The sequence below is a fragment of the Typha angustifolia genome, chromosome 8 (genome assembly GCF_048772165.1).
Source record: "Typha angustifolia cultivar Huaian chromosome 8, ASM4877216v1, whole genome shotgun sequence".
Classification (NCBI taxonomy): Eukaryota; Viridiplantae; Streptophyta; class Magnoliopsida; order Poales; family Typhaceae; genus Typha; species Typha angustifolia.
Genome location: NC_133246.1, coordinates 1,869,936 through 1,886,439, shown reverse-complemented (window position 1 = coordinate 1,886,439; position 16,504 = coordinate 1,869,936). Strand labels below are relative to the sequence as shown.

The 16,504-nt window shown below is 37.9% G+C and overlaps 3 protein-coding genes across 5 annotated transcripts; all 3 read right to left on the bottom strand.

Annotated features, from left to right (window-relative positions):
- Positions 1–162: 162 nt before the first annotated feature.
- On the bottom strand, positions 163–4,755 carry LOC140765968 (AP2-like ethylene-responsive transcription factor SMOS1). 3 transcript variants are annotated; one of them, XM_073105324.1, is made up of 9 exons: positions 4,295–4,755; positions 3,724–3,806; positions 3,443–3,451; positions 3,249–3,337; positions 2,081–2,154; positions 1,949–1,999; positions 1,487–1,563; positions 811–1,387; positions 163–707 (listed from the first exon to the last, which is right to left on the bottom strand). In XM_073105324.1, the coding sequence occupies exons 1-9, from the start codon at positions 4,522–4,524 to the stop codon at positions 698–700; spliced, it is 1,200 nt and encodes a 399-aa protein (XP_072961425.1). In that variant the 5' UTR covers positions 4,525–4,755; the 3' UTR covers positions 163–697. The 3 variants fall into 3 exon arrangements, with proteins under 3 accessions (XP_072961425.1, XP_072961423.1, XP_072961424.1); XM_073105322.1 differs by having other exon boundaries at positions 163–711; positions 816–1,387; positions 4,295–4,754; XM_073105323.1 differs by lacking the exon at positions 3,443–3,451 and having other exon boundaries at positions 163–711; positions 816–1,387; positions 4,295–4,753.
- A 908-nt stretch (positions 4,756–5,663) lies between these two features.
- Positions 5,664–11,252, bottom strand: LOC140764428 (protein RETICULATA-RELATED 4, chloroplastic-like). Its single transcript, XM_073102996.1, has 8 exons — positions 10,610–11,252; positions 9,547–9,615; positions 8,373–8,504; positions 8,220–8,273; positions 8,058–8,102; positions 6,554–6,693; positions 6,075–6,200; positions 5,664–5,990 (listed from the first exon to the last, which is right to left on the bottom strand). Exons 1-8 carry the CDS (start codon positions 11,129–11,131, stop codon positions 5,942–5,944), a joined length of 1,137 nt encoding a protein of 378 aa, XP_072959097.1. The 5' UTR covers positions 11,132–11,252; the 3' UTR covers positions 5,664–5,941.
- Positions 11,253–12,133: 881 nt separating this feature from the next.
- On the bottom strand, positions 12,134–16,110 carry LOC140764429 (large ribosomal subunit protein uL1c). Its single transcript, XM_073102997.1, has 7 exons — positions 15,662–16,110; positions 15,411–15,590; positions 15,266–15,320; positions 14,758–14,885; positions 13,439–13,522; positions 12,620–12,745; positions 12,134–12,505 (listed from the first exon to the last, which is right to left on the bottom strand). Exons 1-7 carry the CDS (start codon positions 16,001–16,003, stop codon positions 12,368–12,370), a joined length of 1,053 nt encoding a protein of 350 aa, XP_072959098.1. The 5' UTR covers positions 16,004–16,110; the 3' UTR covers positions 12,134–12,367.
- Positions 16,111–16,504: the final 394 nt, after the last annotated feature.

The following is a 16,504-nucleotide window of genomic DNA, read 5'->3' as shown; positions in this document are numbered from 1 at the left end:
TCTCAAAGGGAACCAACCAAAAAGGAACCCTGATCATTTTATCTAGGGGGATGTTGCTTGAGTGCCAACTCCCTAAATTGTTATTGAAACTTTATATACAACCTGTATGCCTGAAATCAACAAGCAATATTGGTTGAAAGAAGCAGCACTTTGAGAAACTAGTTGAGCAAAAACTTAAAAACAGCTTAGCGTTCCAAACGAGTGATCGTTGCACTTGAGCAGGGCCTTTCATATGCCCTTCAGAAAGTTGAACCTAGACTGCGAATAATTACACAGATGCTGCAGTTTAATTCACTTAGGAGAGAAACCAAACTAACATACATTGGGATTTACGAAGTGAATTTTCCAGCAACATATCATCTGGTAGGTAAATTCTCGGCATACATACATAAGTAAATTCATCTTTTGTTGTTTGGTAGTGTCTTGATCCAACTAGTACTGAGAGATGAATTCTGTCTGATTGTAGTATGAGGCGAACTTATTGATCGTGTAGTTTAAAGGGTTGACCTTCTAGAAGAGTCTGAGTATAGACATGCTTTTGAAAGAAGTGTGGCATTCACATTCACCGGGGCTTCTATGCAATGCAACTGAAAACTAAAACCAGAGTACGAAGACATTCGGATTTCACTGCTACATGTGACTTTCCAAAACTTTTGTGCTTCAGTCCTGGCATTGATATGAATAACTTGAACTGATTTCATTCTTCCCTAGCTGCAGAAATGGAAAAGAAGGTTCCTAAGAAGCATGCATTATGAAAATGAATTTTGTTTCCTTAGCTTATCAAAAAGAAGAGAATCAGTGGACAGAAACATAACTGATGTTGCCAAAGTTTGTCCAGTTGGTGAAACAAGATTGTTCCAGAAGAGAGGATCAGCAACAGGATCAACAGGATTCCAGCTGTTCCTCAATGGTGTTGAGAGAAGAGGAGCCAACGGGTAAGGGGGTCTATGGACCGGTAATTCACTTGAGCGAAAGTTAACTACTGATCTATCAATCCCATTACCAGAAAATAACGCAGGAACTGACTTCCCATGGTCTATCTCTTTACTAAGATTACCATCCTTGCCTTCTGACAATTTGGATGACTTCTCCAGAAAATTCTTGAAGGCATCAGACCGTGATAAAATACTGCAAGCAGACAAGCCTCCTGAACTAGGCTTTAGGTTCCGTGGAAGACCCAGAGAAGGCATCTTGTATGGCTCAGTGGGTGGAATTGAGCATTCAAAGCTTCGGAGTTCACGGGCAACATCTTCTGCAGTAGAAGATGATTCTGATTGGCGTGTTTTCTTGGGCAGCCACCACCTAATATAGTTTGTTAGATCAATTTTCCTCTCCAGACCAAAGGCCCCAGCATATTTTCCATCTATAGCCCCATCCTTACTGGTACCTTACAAAGGAGCAACAGTCATCCATCCACTATATTATTCTTTGAACATAAGATCTTTAGAAAGCCTTCTGATCTTAATCAAAAATTTTGTGGACTTACTACAATTCAAATTGTTGATGTAGTCATTACCAAGTAACTGCCCAAAAGATGCATCCCATCGTGAACTTTGTGGCTGCCTGAGAAAACACAAAGCGTAGTATAAAATTAGAAAATAAAAGTAGAAAGATAAAGAATCTCAATACTGATATTTCAGAATCTAGAGGTTGCTAAAGCTGTCTCTAGCATAACTGTTCTTTTTGGGGTTGAGTATGTCAGTAAAGTCAAGATTTCAAGATAAAGAAAGCTATCTTATCTAAGTAATTCTGATGTTATTCATACTATAACAGTTCTGAGTATAAGATAGCACAGACTTCATTAAATTTTTTTTCATTGAGATGGCATACATACATGTCATTTTGTTGAAATGAAAGAAAAATTTCTCACGCTATTCAAGATAGGGTAGAACTCTATGTATAAGAGAAACATGAATGATATATAGTCAGTCTATCTAATAACACATACCTAGGAAGTCCACGATATTTAGGAAAACCTCTCGAAAAAGCACTGCTTTTTCTGCAACACCGACGATATGTTTTCAGTCCTAAAAATGATAAGCGTCAAAAAAACATTTCCATTACCAATAATGATGAATACCTTCTAAGAGACACAAGATAATCCTCCTTTGAAACCATTTGCATCTCTTCCAGATCCCTTGCATAATCACTGACCTGAAAAACTAAGAAAGTATAAAAATATGCATTGCAAGACATATGCTAGAACAAATCTGACCTTACATGAAATATATAAACCAATCAAAATTCTTCCTAACAATCTGTAGGTCCAAGGTTAACATATCCATAACCACTAACAATTTGTGATTAGGAAAACATAAAGATGCAAGAACAGAGGACAAATTTTTTGCATTTTCACTCTGTGCATTAAAAATATGAATACATCTCTAACCCAATAGCTGTAAATTAAGAATTGTATATACATTCTGAAGTCTTTCATTATATCAAGCATGCAGCAATGAACAAGAATTCCTCCAAATCTACACCGATAGCAATCATGATAGCCTTGGTTTTAACGAAAAACTGACACCAACAACAAGAGATCCTGCCATTGTTTCTGAGTGTAGCCCTAGATTTCAAATAATCTTAGCAATTCAATTTTTACACAAATTAAGTGCCAAAGGAGTAAAGAGAATGCACAAGATACCAGGTTGATATTCTGTAATTTGTTATGAAGAGCACTGTCAGTACTATGGGCAGGAAAAAAAATTGCAAGACTTAATTATATATCAGATGATACTCATCCCAGCATATAGCTAAATCCCAGAAATTGCAAGCTAAATATCAAGTAATCACATGGTTTTACATGTTCCTTTTATAGTTTTATCTGTTGGATCTAATATAAGGTAGTTAAAATCAGTAGTATGTGCTGTTCTTAGACAGCACATACAATTGAAAAGGTTAGATTCATTATGCACCAAGTTAAGATTCATATTTGGCAGCAGAACATGTTTTGCTGTTTTCCAACTTCCACAACAATTGTGATAATAGACAATAAAAAGTTTGACAGGTAGTATTCCTGTCGAAACATGCTGGTTCGTTATCTCCCTGGGCATGATATTCAAGTATTCAACTCAAGCATGTATGTAAGCCACTCAAGAAGCATGTATGCAAGTCACTCAAGTATAACACTACTCTTAGTGAATCTACAGAAAAGCATAATGGACAATTCTACGCGGACAAAAAGTTTAAACATTAAATCAAAAACTACATACTAATAATAATAATTGTTAGATGTACATGTTTCTCACAGGAAAATTAATAAGTGTCCCAGCACCCCAATATTTCAGAGCTGCAAGATCATAAGCTCTAGCTGCAGCCTCCTCATCATCATATGCACCTACAATGTATAAGCAAAATGAGAAAAAAAAGAACTCTCCAATGAACTTTTTAAAAAGACAGCAAAAGCAAGAACCTAAAACATTTAATAAAAGTTGTTCCATACCTAAATATACTGGATAGCCAGTTCATGCAACAATAGATGTCCATGCAAATGAAGAAAATTTGTGTCAGATGTTTAAGGAGAATCAAATTGAAGAATCTTCACCGGTAGATAAATTTCTTGAAATTGATACATCAAATGCTCTGGATAAGCCTATGTGAGAGACCATCTTGGCAATACCAAAATGTATAAAACTTGGTGCAATTAATACTTCTGTGGGCATTGAGCAGATAGGCATCAGCTATATAGAATGGCCGTTTTGAATAAAAGATTCTTATGTTTACCTTGTTTCCCTTTCTTATTTTGGTTCTGATTCCAGGTGCTCTTGTCCCAAAGATGAGCCTCATAACGACCCGTCCACCGATGCCTATCACACAACATATAGATTGTAAAAAGAAGATGTGATCCTACCATGAAGTTAACAACATACATTATAATCACCGTAATTCATCCCTAAATAGTTTATAAGGACAGCTTATGATAGAGAGGCAGAAATAACAAAATAACTATACTGTGTCCACATCAACTTACAAATTGGCAGAGTGAAACAGGGCATAACAAAGAAAATTACAATACAAAGATACTAAAAGTTGAACAAATAGTCAAATTTATCAAGAAAAGCATAATAAGCTAAAAATCTGCACAACAGTATAGTGTGAATCAAATAGCATGCATTTATAAAAGCAACAATAAAATAATGTTTAAGACAAGTGATCTATTCCCCAATCAAGCATTCTAAGAGCATCCAAGATTAAAATCACAACCCCAACCGTCCGACTAATCGGTATGCTCACAAACGAAATCAAACAGATCAAGAAATGGAGATAGTAGAAAGTGGTGAAGAGGGATAAATACCGAGTGACGCCTCGGTAGATGGAGCTGCGCTTCCCAGCGGCGCAGGGCGGCATCCGGCTGATCCGCTCCTTGGCGGTGCACACCCTCTCCTTCCTCGGCTTCTTCAACCCCGCCACGTACACCTGATCCGCTCCCCTCCGTCCGCCGTCGTACGACCCTTCACCTCCCGCCGCCTCCACCTTCGGGAGTCCGGCGTCAGCCGACGACGACGAAGCCGCAGCCGCCGCCATCGCGGAGAAAGGGGTGTAGGCCTTTGCCTCAGGATCCGAGATCGGGGGATGTGACAAGGAGGAGTGAAAGAAGAATCGTTTGAAATGTGGAGATGGGATGCATTTCAAACGAGCAGGGCGCTCACTGTATAGAGAGAGAAAAGAGACGAGTTAAGAAAGAGCTCGGACAAAGAAGGATGAGAGCGGAGATTGAGGTGGGCCCGGTGCGAGCTACAGATGGGAGCATCGAGTTGAGAGAGCCCGAGGGGTATCCGAGGCTTAGTATGTACTATACTTGCTGACGTCGACGACCATTTTAAGTCCAAGGAAACTTCACCCTGGAATCCGAGGCGAGAGACTGTACGCCGTTTAGTTTAAAATTAGACCGAATTACATTATTAACAATTAACAATGGTTAGATACATACTAATTAGTTATTAAAAAAAATTATATGTTCATAAATTAAAAATATATTTTACATATGTGGCTAGATTAATATGTAAGTAAACTATAATTTAAGCATGTTATATTATTTATTTTTATAACTGCTAAAAGAGAGAAATAAAATATGACTAATTTATTGTTACTATTTAAAAAAAGGCAACTAAGTACTTTCAGTTAATTATTTTAATACTTTTTAATGTCAGCTGTTGAATTAGGAGAAAGAATTTAATAGTTATTTAATAAGTTCAACTCTATATGCTTTAGATCTTGCAATGGACGCGTGCTTTCATCGTAATTTTTTCTTACTAATACGTGCCATCTTCTAGGCTTCTAATATTTATCGCCTAAAATATCGTAATTACACCTGTTAGTAATGGGTCAAATATACTAGGAATGCAGTTAAGATTAAGAAAAGAAACAAAAAGATAATCCCATTTGATAATGTCACTTGGAATGCATGAGCTTAAGTAGAAACATCACCAGAAAATGAGCTTAGTCCCTTCGCATTTGGATTCCAAGATCCATCCATCATTCGATAAAAGATTAAAAGTTATTTCTAGAATGATTTAAAATTAACACTTGAAATAGTTTGCCCAATAAGAGCACAACTAAATGATTAAAGCATTTGACATCTGGATTACCCGAGTTCTCGGAACAGATCGATATCAGATAAGGGATGCTCAGAAACTTCCTAGCAAAACAAGCACATATTGACGTAGTTAATTGGAGGACCACGACATTATTGGAATGCTACATACAACGAAAAGATGCAATCCGTTGATCAAACTACAACCACAAGATTTCTGTGGCAATGAGAAAATTTGAGTGATGTAAATCAAGAAAGCAGCTACAATGATGGAATAAATTTAGTTAAACAGCAAATAAATATTGCATGTTAAATTCACCCCTGCAAATTATTGCCCTCCACAATGATTTCAAATGAGCTTCATTATACTGTCACGGCAATGGATAAAAGCATGTTATTTGTTTTTGCCTATTCACGAATCTTTTGGATGCCTATCCACCGTGCATAGTCAACCCACCTGCTTGAAAGAAAGTTGGCTAAGAAATGGTTCTCAGATCGAAACTTATACAGGTGAAAATGAAAAGATATCAAGTTTGCTCACAGTAAGGATCCCAAGTATGTATTTCCCGTACGAACAGCAAAGCATAAGGCGCTCAGCATAAGTTTGTGATTGTGCAGCAATGGCTCCAAAATCCGCTGTTCCACCACTCCGGCCAGAATCTGATACCTGTTGACAACAAATTGTTTCCACCAAAGACTAAGCTGTTAGTAAGTATATTAATCTCGATGAGGATTCACTGGTGATTTCAATGAAAGAAAAGTGCACAAAAATGTCATGTGAGTTAGTGTAATTCAATTTCCATAGTGTGATTGACACCGACTCTCTCATGTTTGTGGATGTGTATGTGTGCACATTTCTATGTCCCTACGCCCCACGAACTGCACTCTCATTGCACTTTTATACAAATTGCAGCAACAAAATCTACTCATACTAAGCAAGCAAGCTTGATTAAGAAAAGAAGTTCATCTAGAGCAGAGCAATCAAGCAATAAGAACATCAATGAAATATCATCAACATACCTAAGGTTGCTGGAAATTGCCATGTATACACCATAGGCAACACTAGTTGATACTATAGGTATATCCTCTGTTTCACCAGCAAAATCCTTGTCAACTGCCGTTCTAGCTTTAATTAAGGCATTGGTTACACCAGTCCCAATCTGAAGAAGGGAAAGCATAATCTCAATCAGCTTTCGTAACAAATTTCCAGAAAGAATAATCAACAATATCGAATTTCCATCACTTAGTAGTTACTATCATAATCTGTATCCAAGATACACTACAAACATCAACATTAAACAACATAGGATAATATCAAATGTGGAGATGTTGGACACATAAATATAAATACATTTTTCATTCATAAATATCTTAGAGAGTAAGTAACACTTCACCTTATACATCAACTAAACCTGCTCAATAAAAACCAGTAACATCGACAAGTTCACAAAAAAAGTACAGAGATGCTAGCAGTGAAATGTTCACAGCAGCAAGCTAATACTACGAAGCTCAAAATCAAAAGGTTAAAAAGTCTGGATATTATAATTAATAATATTGTTTTCACTGTTCTTGCATATATGCTATAAATCTAAATTCTTTTCCAACTTTAGCTGGTTTTATTGTCCAGTAAGATATAAATCTAATATGATGTATTGTAAAAATTATTTTCTATATGTAACTATGCTTCATTTACTTTGGTTTTCTATATGCAGACAGATTTTGGTCCTTGCACTTGTTATAATTTAAGATTTAATCTTCTTCAGTAAAATCCAATGCTACTGTAGTTTCAGAGGTCTTGATTTATATATTGGGCTTTCTGGAGATCTGAGCAGCAGCATGAGAATTTGACCTCTAGACAGAGCATTAGATATTTTTCAGATGTGTGTCAAACATTGTCACTAATTACGGAAATTTGGTGCCAAATCCCATCAGGTGACGAAAGTTCACAAATCAGACTTCTTTATGGGTTCTATAATTGAAGATCTAAAAGGAAGTATCATGTTTTCTTCAAATGGTGATTTCTTAAAGTGAAAAAAAATTTCTTTTGCATGTACAATCAACTGTGCATAAAACATTTGTCTTTGAAGATCCCCATTTCACATGAAAGACTTCCATGTTTAACTATGAAATTCTCAATGCTCAGACAATCAACCTTGAAAGGACTAGCAAGATCTCTGCAAAGACAACTCTTGTCGCTTGTGTTTTTTCAAGTGGCATACACTTTGACCAAAATAAGCATAGAAAGCAACACCATTTCCTTCAAATGTTTCAATCATATATTATTTCTACACATGAACATTTTTTATAAACTTTAGACTAACGAGCAAGATTTCAAGATAAATTTCTATTTCCTACAGAATTATCTGACTGTTTCTAGGAAGATCCTTCTTTTTAGTATTTGACAAGTTTCTCCTTACGACCAGCATTATAAGTATACCCGAGGCCAGCAGTGACAGTAGGAATGAAAGCAAATGTACTTGATATAGTATATAAATCTTCTAAAGCATGAAATTATTGGGCTCACCAGAGATGCACTAGTCCCTACTACAAAAAGCTTCGACCCATTTCTCTGAAAAAAGATTGCATTAGATGATGGTACTAATTAGCAGTGAGTTATTAAACATTTAAACTGTTTAGAAAACATAAGCTACATGTCACAGCAGATGGCAAGAAATGTGCTGCTTACCACAATTGCACCTATTCTCTGCAAAAGTGAGTAAGATCTTCCAGCCAAAGCAATCTGCAAGAAGAGTTACACAAGTTGGAGGAACCATCTCTTACAAAAGTAAGTGGAACAAGGAACGCAAAAACTGTTGGACTTGATCAAGACAGCACATACCTGAAAAGCATTATCAGGACAGCTATGGAAAAATTTAGCAATGGGTCCAGCGCTAAATGAGAGAGGTGGTTGCAGAGACACAGTTGGAGCAGGAAGCCAAACAAGCATAAAATCTGCAACTATAGCCATCACCTTGGAGGGATTTGAATCGGAAACAGGACAGAAAGGATTAGGATAAAGATGAAATAGAACTACAAAATTACAAATAAACTACATATGAAACAGCTGGAAAAAAAAAGAAAAAAAAATCATAGAAGATTATTTATTTTTCCTTGATATGAAGAATATAATAAAAATTGCTATATGTATAATCAATTAATCATGAATGTGTAAAATAGTTTCACACTTTTATTGCAATGAATTTGGCATCTAAACTGAAGATAATCACAACAAATGACAGGTAATTTTCTAAAATTAAGACTTAAAAAGGCAACAAGATCTGCTCATTACATTTTATCTAACATGGAACAATGTAAGGATGGACAATGAACTTATGAATACCATATTTGAAAAGCAAGGAATAGGTTGAGCACTTGATTACTCTAAGTGACATGAGAATTTGGCATTTAAACTGAAGATGATCACACCAAATGACAGATAATTTTCTAAAATTAAGATTTAAATAAAAGCAACAAGATCTGACCATTACATAAAATCTTAGTGGATTAATGTAAGCATGGACATCGAAATTATGAATAGTTGAATACCATATTTGAAAAGCAAGGAAATACTTAAGCACTTGCTTTCTCTAAGTGACTTGAGGAAAACGACAGAAGGTTGTCACACAATTGCACCGGCAGTGTAGGAAATTTTAGGTGCTTACTCAAGGCTGCCAAGTGCCACAAACCTCATATACTAATGTAGGCCAGAAGATCTTAGAACAAATCAATGAATTTTCCTTCCTTAAAAGTGAAAAAGGAGGATGTTACAGGCAATGTAAGATTGAAGATAAGATAATCTTAAATTCCTTTCAGAATTTACTTGGTGTTAAATAGCAACAATAATTCTTTGAGGAACTCTTGAACTAGGTGAAAAGAATTTCAACTATTTTTCCTTCTCTTAGATCAGCAGTGATAACCATATTTCATATAAATGAAAGAATAGTTTGCAGTATGTCACACTTAATATTGAATAATAGTTTAGAAAGAACTGCATAGCACAGTGGACATCATACCACATCAGCAATCACAAAATCCAGTTCTTTCATAAAATTTTCTCTTCGTCGGTCATACTCTGCAGCAGTCTAGAAAAACAAAATATGCCAAATTAACACTTGTATGACAGTAACTAATAATAGAATATTTAAACAAACCAAGGCAGCAAATAACTGAGGAGCATAATACTAAACATGTCAACAAGAATATTGGTATTATGCTCCACTGTTTTCATAGCATTTAGACATTATCACAAGAAAACATCTCTGAGATTAAGGAGAAAAAGGAGAAAAGTGCAACAAAAGAAGTAGTCTAAAAACTCAGTTTAAAGCAACTTGACAAAAGGTCCATCCAGAACAACAGGGGCAGTTAGATGTGTAAATTTGAGAAAGCATAACATATAATGATATGTTGCTTGTATATATTACTAACAACTTGTGATCACAGCAAGACACATTGTTCTGGCAAAAGATAATATTGGATAGGTACATTAATGAGGTCGAAGCAATTTTTCAAGGATGAAATGGAGTTAAGAAGTAGAAGATGGAAGGAATCAAAATTCTAATATATGGCCAATGCGGCTGCCTAGATGCCGACTAAGGTGGGTTGCAATAAGGCGCCTCTATTATAGGCGACCTTTGGCATCTAGGGGGTTCAACAGAAATTCCCTCCTTATTCCCTCTTAACCTCTCAGAGTATCAGGTAGATTTAGATAATTACATGTTCAAGCACACTTTTTTTTTTATTATAATACCCACGAAAAATAGCTTTGTACATTAGTCCCTCTGAAAGACTGCACGGTGCTCAAGGGTATCGTAAGGACTAAAGAGTAGCAAAAGGCTCGTTAAATTATAGGTCAAGTCAACCTTTCACTGAAAAGTTCTATAAACCTTCAGCAGACAAGAAAAGATTTTCCTCCTCCTTTGTAAACATCGAAAAGAAAATAACACGATCTAGATTTGGATCGAAACTAACAAAACTTGAAATAACAAATGTAACATTAATTGTCTCCATATTTAGCAAATAAGATCATAACAAACATTTAAATGAATCGAGAATTAAATTTAACACAAAAAATGTTACCTTCGTAAAGATTCCAACGCCGCATTCCATGCCGACCTTAGCCAAGAAGAGATCATCCGCAAGTAGCCGCTCCTTGAATCCGCCAAACTGCATTAGCCACCGGAAGAGAGCCGACTTCTCCAGCTCAGCAAACCGGTGCACGATCGCCCCGGGGATCCTCCCGTCCTCGATCGCCGCCGCCAAATCAGAAGGCAAGCTCTCCATCGACCGCCCGATCTCGCCGAGGGCGAGCACTGCCTCCTCCTTATTTTTCTTCCTACTCGAATCCCCATCCTCTCCTCCTTCTCCTCCTCCTCCGCCACCGGAGCCACCGGATCCGCCGGTTGTTCCGGCTCCGCCTCCGGATCCGGCGGCGAGGGGGAGGATACTGGCGCGGCGGAAGCGGAGGGAGGCGAAGCGGGGAGGCGATCGGACGGCTGGGGATGGGATGAGGGAAAGAGATCGACGGCGGGGATTGGATGGGGAGCGAAGCTGCAGAGATGAGGAGGAGAAACGTCCGGAGGAAGGGGAGGCGGCCGCCATTGGAGAGTAAGACAGTCGAGTCTCGAGCCCGCCGCTCGTGGAGGCGCCTCTTATTGGCGCTTTAAAGTTCGGGCGGGACAGAGGGATGGGGGCGTGCGTCGCACGTTCTCTCTGACTTGGAATCGAGATTCATTAAAAAGTGGCCGGCTAAGTCGCACCTATAAATCCACCCAAATGGGAGATGCGAACGTGGCTTTCTCTTATTGGTCAAGTTAAGGGCAGAGTGAGATCTCGTGTGCAAGGAGGACGGTTGGTGAAGAAGGTTTTGAGTTGGTGGCGAAGGGTAGCTTCCGTAAAAGATTGATCAGAGCTCCGAGGTCGCAGGAACTTCAGCAGTCAGAGAAAGCTGGTGGAGAAGAGGAATAAAAATAAATAAAAAGTTGGATGCCGTGCGAACGTTGGTGCTGTGAGATGGTCAGTCATATGAGTTGTTTGAACTTTAAAGTGCAGGCAAGTTGAATATAATGTTCACATTGAAAATATAACAGTAGAGGTTCAGAGAAAGGAGTGGAAAGACGTTGTCAAGGGTCATTGAAGGATGATGAGTTATAAAATTATCTTTTTCTCACAATAAACATTGAGACGATTTGTCGAGCACCTTGCAGGCATTCAAACTAACAACCAACACTTAAACCGCTGCAGTGGCATCTTCAAATCCATCCAACTGTTACTACTATTAAATACTACGGCCTTGCATAAGTGCAAAGCAACAAACACCAACCGCCATTATAGAAGAATGTAAATGTACATGCCAACTAATTCCCATCCACCTGGAACAAGAAACTACGTTCTCCAAGCTGAAGACAAGCACATTTTGACGAATGTTTTTTTTCTTTTTTTTTCCAATCCAGCTTTGCTTATCTTATACCGTTTCGGCTGTCAGCAGTTGGAGGACAACCCTGAGTTGTTTTAAGCAAGAGTCGAACAAAAGAACATGACTAGATGGAGTCCTTGGAGAGACTTAACTAGTCACAAGCAGATACCTAATCAATTTCTGACAGATTAATAAATAGAATAATAGAACTGATAACGAATAGATACAACCAACAAGACTAGTTACACCCCAAGGTTAGCAATGAGAACTCATGATGTTGGTGACCCATAACACAAAAACTGGACCAACTTACTGTCCCCTAAGATTTTGCCTATCATTTCATCTTTCTGTGAGCATTATAGTATTAATAATGAAGGCAGTCTACTCCAGAAGAAGAATCGTTCCATGGATGCTTGCGTTTTCTAGACTGTAACAGGAGGCTTGTAATCGAGCATTTCTCTTATATTTAACCTTATGGAAGGCCCCATTGATGAGCATATATGTGCGCTTTTCCAGTACACTCCTTTTGCACCAGATGGCTTGTTTGTTTCTACTGATCGCTGCAACCACAGAAACAGAAGAGTTCATGAATTGACATTAGTAAGTCTCGATGTCAATTAGATAAATATAATAAATTTTTAGTAGTCACTGTCTGTAGAATGTAGAATACATACCACTGCAGCCATCAAGTTTATAATAAGATCTTCATCAGAAAAGTTGGCCTTTCCGAAAGGTAGGTGGACAATCCCAGTCTTATCTACACGGAATTCAACTTTCCCTTTCTTGAACTCTTGGATAGCCTGAAAAGGTGGGAAATTCATGAGCGAAGCTCCAGTCAATTTCCTATCTAGCAGACTAGAGAGTTGATGCAATATTAGCAAAGATCTTGTTGCCTTCGGTGGATGCTTGGGTGAGGTTTAGTTTATAACAACCTAACTTTGGTAAAAAAGCTTAAGCTGCATTGATCTCTGAAAAAGGGAATTTGCATTAAGCATAAACTTATGAATCTATATTCTAAAAACAATGTCTTATATTTTCTAGACCGAAAATTCATACTAAAGTGAACAATAATGACACCAAAAGATAATCAATAAGTTGATGTTATGAGTGTCCAAGTAAAATTGGAGAGATTTATCAACATTATCATGAGAATTCATGTGCGACGGAAAAGTAAAACACAAAAACCTTGTCAGACTAGTAACACGAAACTCTTCAGAACATCAATTTATTCTGTTTCTTGAGTACCCAAAAGGTGAACACTCCCACCTTTTCGATCACAATCTCATTACAATTATCCACCATTTTCACATTGAATAAACTGGAATAAGATATTAAGGCATGAATGGGTGAGAAAGACAATACTGTGATGCTATTCATGATAACCCATTAACAATATCAAACAACAGGAAAAATAAAAAACAATATCAGGATAACTAAGCAGTGAAAATGACATAACAAGAAAAAGTTATATGCAGCATCCTCTCCCAACATACCTGAGGAATGTCTGCAGTAACTGTACCCGCTTTAGGATTAGGCATAAGTCCCCGTGGCCCTAAAAGCTTCCCCAAACTGGCAACCTGAACCGAGATCAAGAGTAACAAAATTACTATATCATTGTGTATTTAGCAAGAACACAACACAAGACCTATAAAGCAGTTTATAGATCCCCAGCACATGAAGCACTTTGCAATAATGTCTATCGGTCATCTGGGGACCAACTATGCTTCAGTAATAATATTGCCATTAAGGCTGCCTCGGCTGTTTGAATTAGCTCAAGTGGGCCAATCATATTCAGCACATGCTACAACATTCTTTCCAAGGAAGGCAAGCGCATTGGGCAAGTGGACTAGAATGACCTTTTATGCTCTTATAACTTCATCATATGTATGCATTTGAATTGAGAGAAGAATTAAGAAGACAAATAATAAAGAGTTATACACCATGCACAAATTACATGTAGTTCTTGTCGCAGTAGATATATATAAGATTCATCATGCCTAGCAGCCTCAGTACTTTGAGAATGAACAAAACAAAGAAGTTCAAGTCATTTGCATATGGTTAGTAAATATGGTATAGGAGCAGAGTTTTATGTTCAGGATTTGCCAAACCTATTTGTTGTTTAATTTCAAAGCTAAAACCTATTTATTTTAAAGTTCTGGTCTTGGACCTACTGAGAATCTCAAAGTTGGAAAGTGATGAGAGGAGCTAGTATATACAAATTCTAATTTTCTTTCTCTAAACAGTAAACACCACCAATACGGTTACGAAAAAAAGTATAAAAGAAACCAATTAGCAACAGTTAGATGGGCCATATGCAAAAGGAACTTTGCATTCAACTGAACACGTTCCATGAATCCATAGATAAAGCAAATATTTTTTCTAGCACCTTTTCTGCGATGAACAAAAAAAAAGAACTAAAATGTATAAAATAAAGTCTACGAATCATTTCAATGATGCAAATTATGCCATTAGAACCAGCAATAATTCTGTTTCTACAGATCATAGTAATATACCATATTAAAAAAAGGGAAAATCTAACTAATTATAGCAGCATTACTACATATTCAGCTTTTCTTAACTAAATAATCTGCTGATAGTATGATTTTATACAGAGTAAGATTACAATTGCCAAAGTACAGTGATTGAAACTACTACTGTTGGAACAACATACACACTACCAACAAATAAATGGTCCTCTTAGACATCTGGATCTCCATGTTTCATAAATGTTACTACATCCTCAGTAAGTAAGTCGATAAGAAGATGCAAGGTGGAAACACTCTTTTTAAGCACAAGGTACATTTTCTCCTACCTTGGGCATCATATCTGGGGAAGCAATTAATTTGTCAAACTCCATAAATCCTCCTTTTATTTGTTCTATTAGATCGTCTCCACCAACTATATCAGCCCCTGAATTTTTTGCTTCATCTATCTTCTGACCTACAAAATTCAAATATAAACATATTAGGACGAGAAAAGTTAAAATCAATTGATAATGCAAGAACACAGAGTCATACAGGCAGATTGATTAGTAATATCACAGAATAAATGGACAACTAATACTGCAGCTTCATCAAATAATGGACTGTCTGATCAGAGATGCCAAATATACTTAATGACGGGGTCATCAAAAACAAAAAATCTAGGAGCATGACATTTCCAATTCCTTTAGCCAGATTGGTCCTACTATCTTCTGTAGGCATGAGATATGCACTCTTCTCGGAAGGAAAATGTAGCAATCAAAGAGAAAAACTAAAGACTCGAATATTAAAAAGGTGCAAATGCACAATTGCAACATCATAAGAATCTAGCTAATCCACCTTGAGTAAGAACAGCCACTTTAACAGTCTGCCCTGTTCCCTTAGGCAAGTTCACCTACACCAACAGAACAAAATAAAACAAAACAAAAAATATATATATATATTTTTAACATTATTCAATCAACAACTGGCCAAATCCTAATACCGTAGCCCTCAGCTGCTGGTCATTATATTTGGGATCAATATTAAGCCGGAAATGCGCCTCCGCCGACTCCACAAACTTGGTGCTCGACGTCTGCTTCATCAGAGCAACGGCCGTGGGCACGTCGTACTCTTTCTTGTTCTCCCTCAGCTTCTGTATCTCCAAGAACCGCTTCGACCGCGTCTACCCAAAACCCAAACTCGTCAATCCTCCATAATTCACAAACATATCCAAAGAAGAAGAATAAGAATTACCCTATCCCTCTTGAGAAGCAAAGCGGCCTTCCCCGTCTTGGGCTTCGGAGGCGGGGCGACAGCGACTGCGACTGCGACTGCGCCGGCCTCGTCAGAGGCAGCGTCATCCTCCGTCGCCACCTCGGACTCCGCGACGGCGGCAAGGGGGGAAAAGGTGGGTCTCTTGGCGGAGATGGGGAGGCATGGATTGGGGCGGTGGAGAGAGTGGAGAGCCAAGGAAGGGTAGGAGGAGGAGGAGGAGAAGGGGAGGAGGGAGAGAGGAGAGGAGGAGGTCGGTTTGGAGGCGGATTGGGGAAGAGAGGAGGGAGGAGAGGAAATGATGGTGGTAGTAGCGGTGGCCATCGTCGCCGCCTCCGCGCTTTAGCGCTGCTTGATGGAGCTACTCTGGTTTGGTTCTTTGGGCTTTTGGTTGGGAAGGGGAGGAGAGGGGAGGGGATAAGATCATACAATTGTGGCCACTTGGGGTGTGTATAAGTGCACGCTATCTTGTTCTTCGCTAATTTGGATGGTCGATGTGGACTTGGGAGGAGTAACTTGTGACCGTTGCCTGGATTATTGTATTTTGGGTTAAAAAAACATAATAACATTCTACTCAATGTTAGCCGCTAGTTTAATTTTGCGACCTTTTAAATGGTGCCGACTGCCTAGGAATATGGGATTATAGACCGCAGTTTCAGTGAAGCCATATTCAATTTGGGTGCTATTAGATGCGTGGCCATGTATTAACTGTACATATTCAACGGTGTTAATTGGATTTAATAGAATATGTAAAGAATAATTTAAATAAGTGTGATTGAAATTGTTAAATAAGTACGGTTAAATAAGTACAATTAATAGATTGGC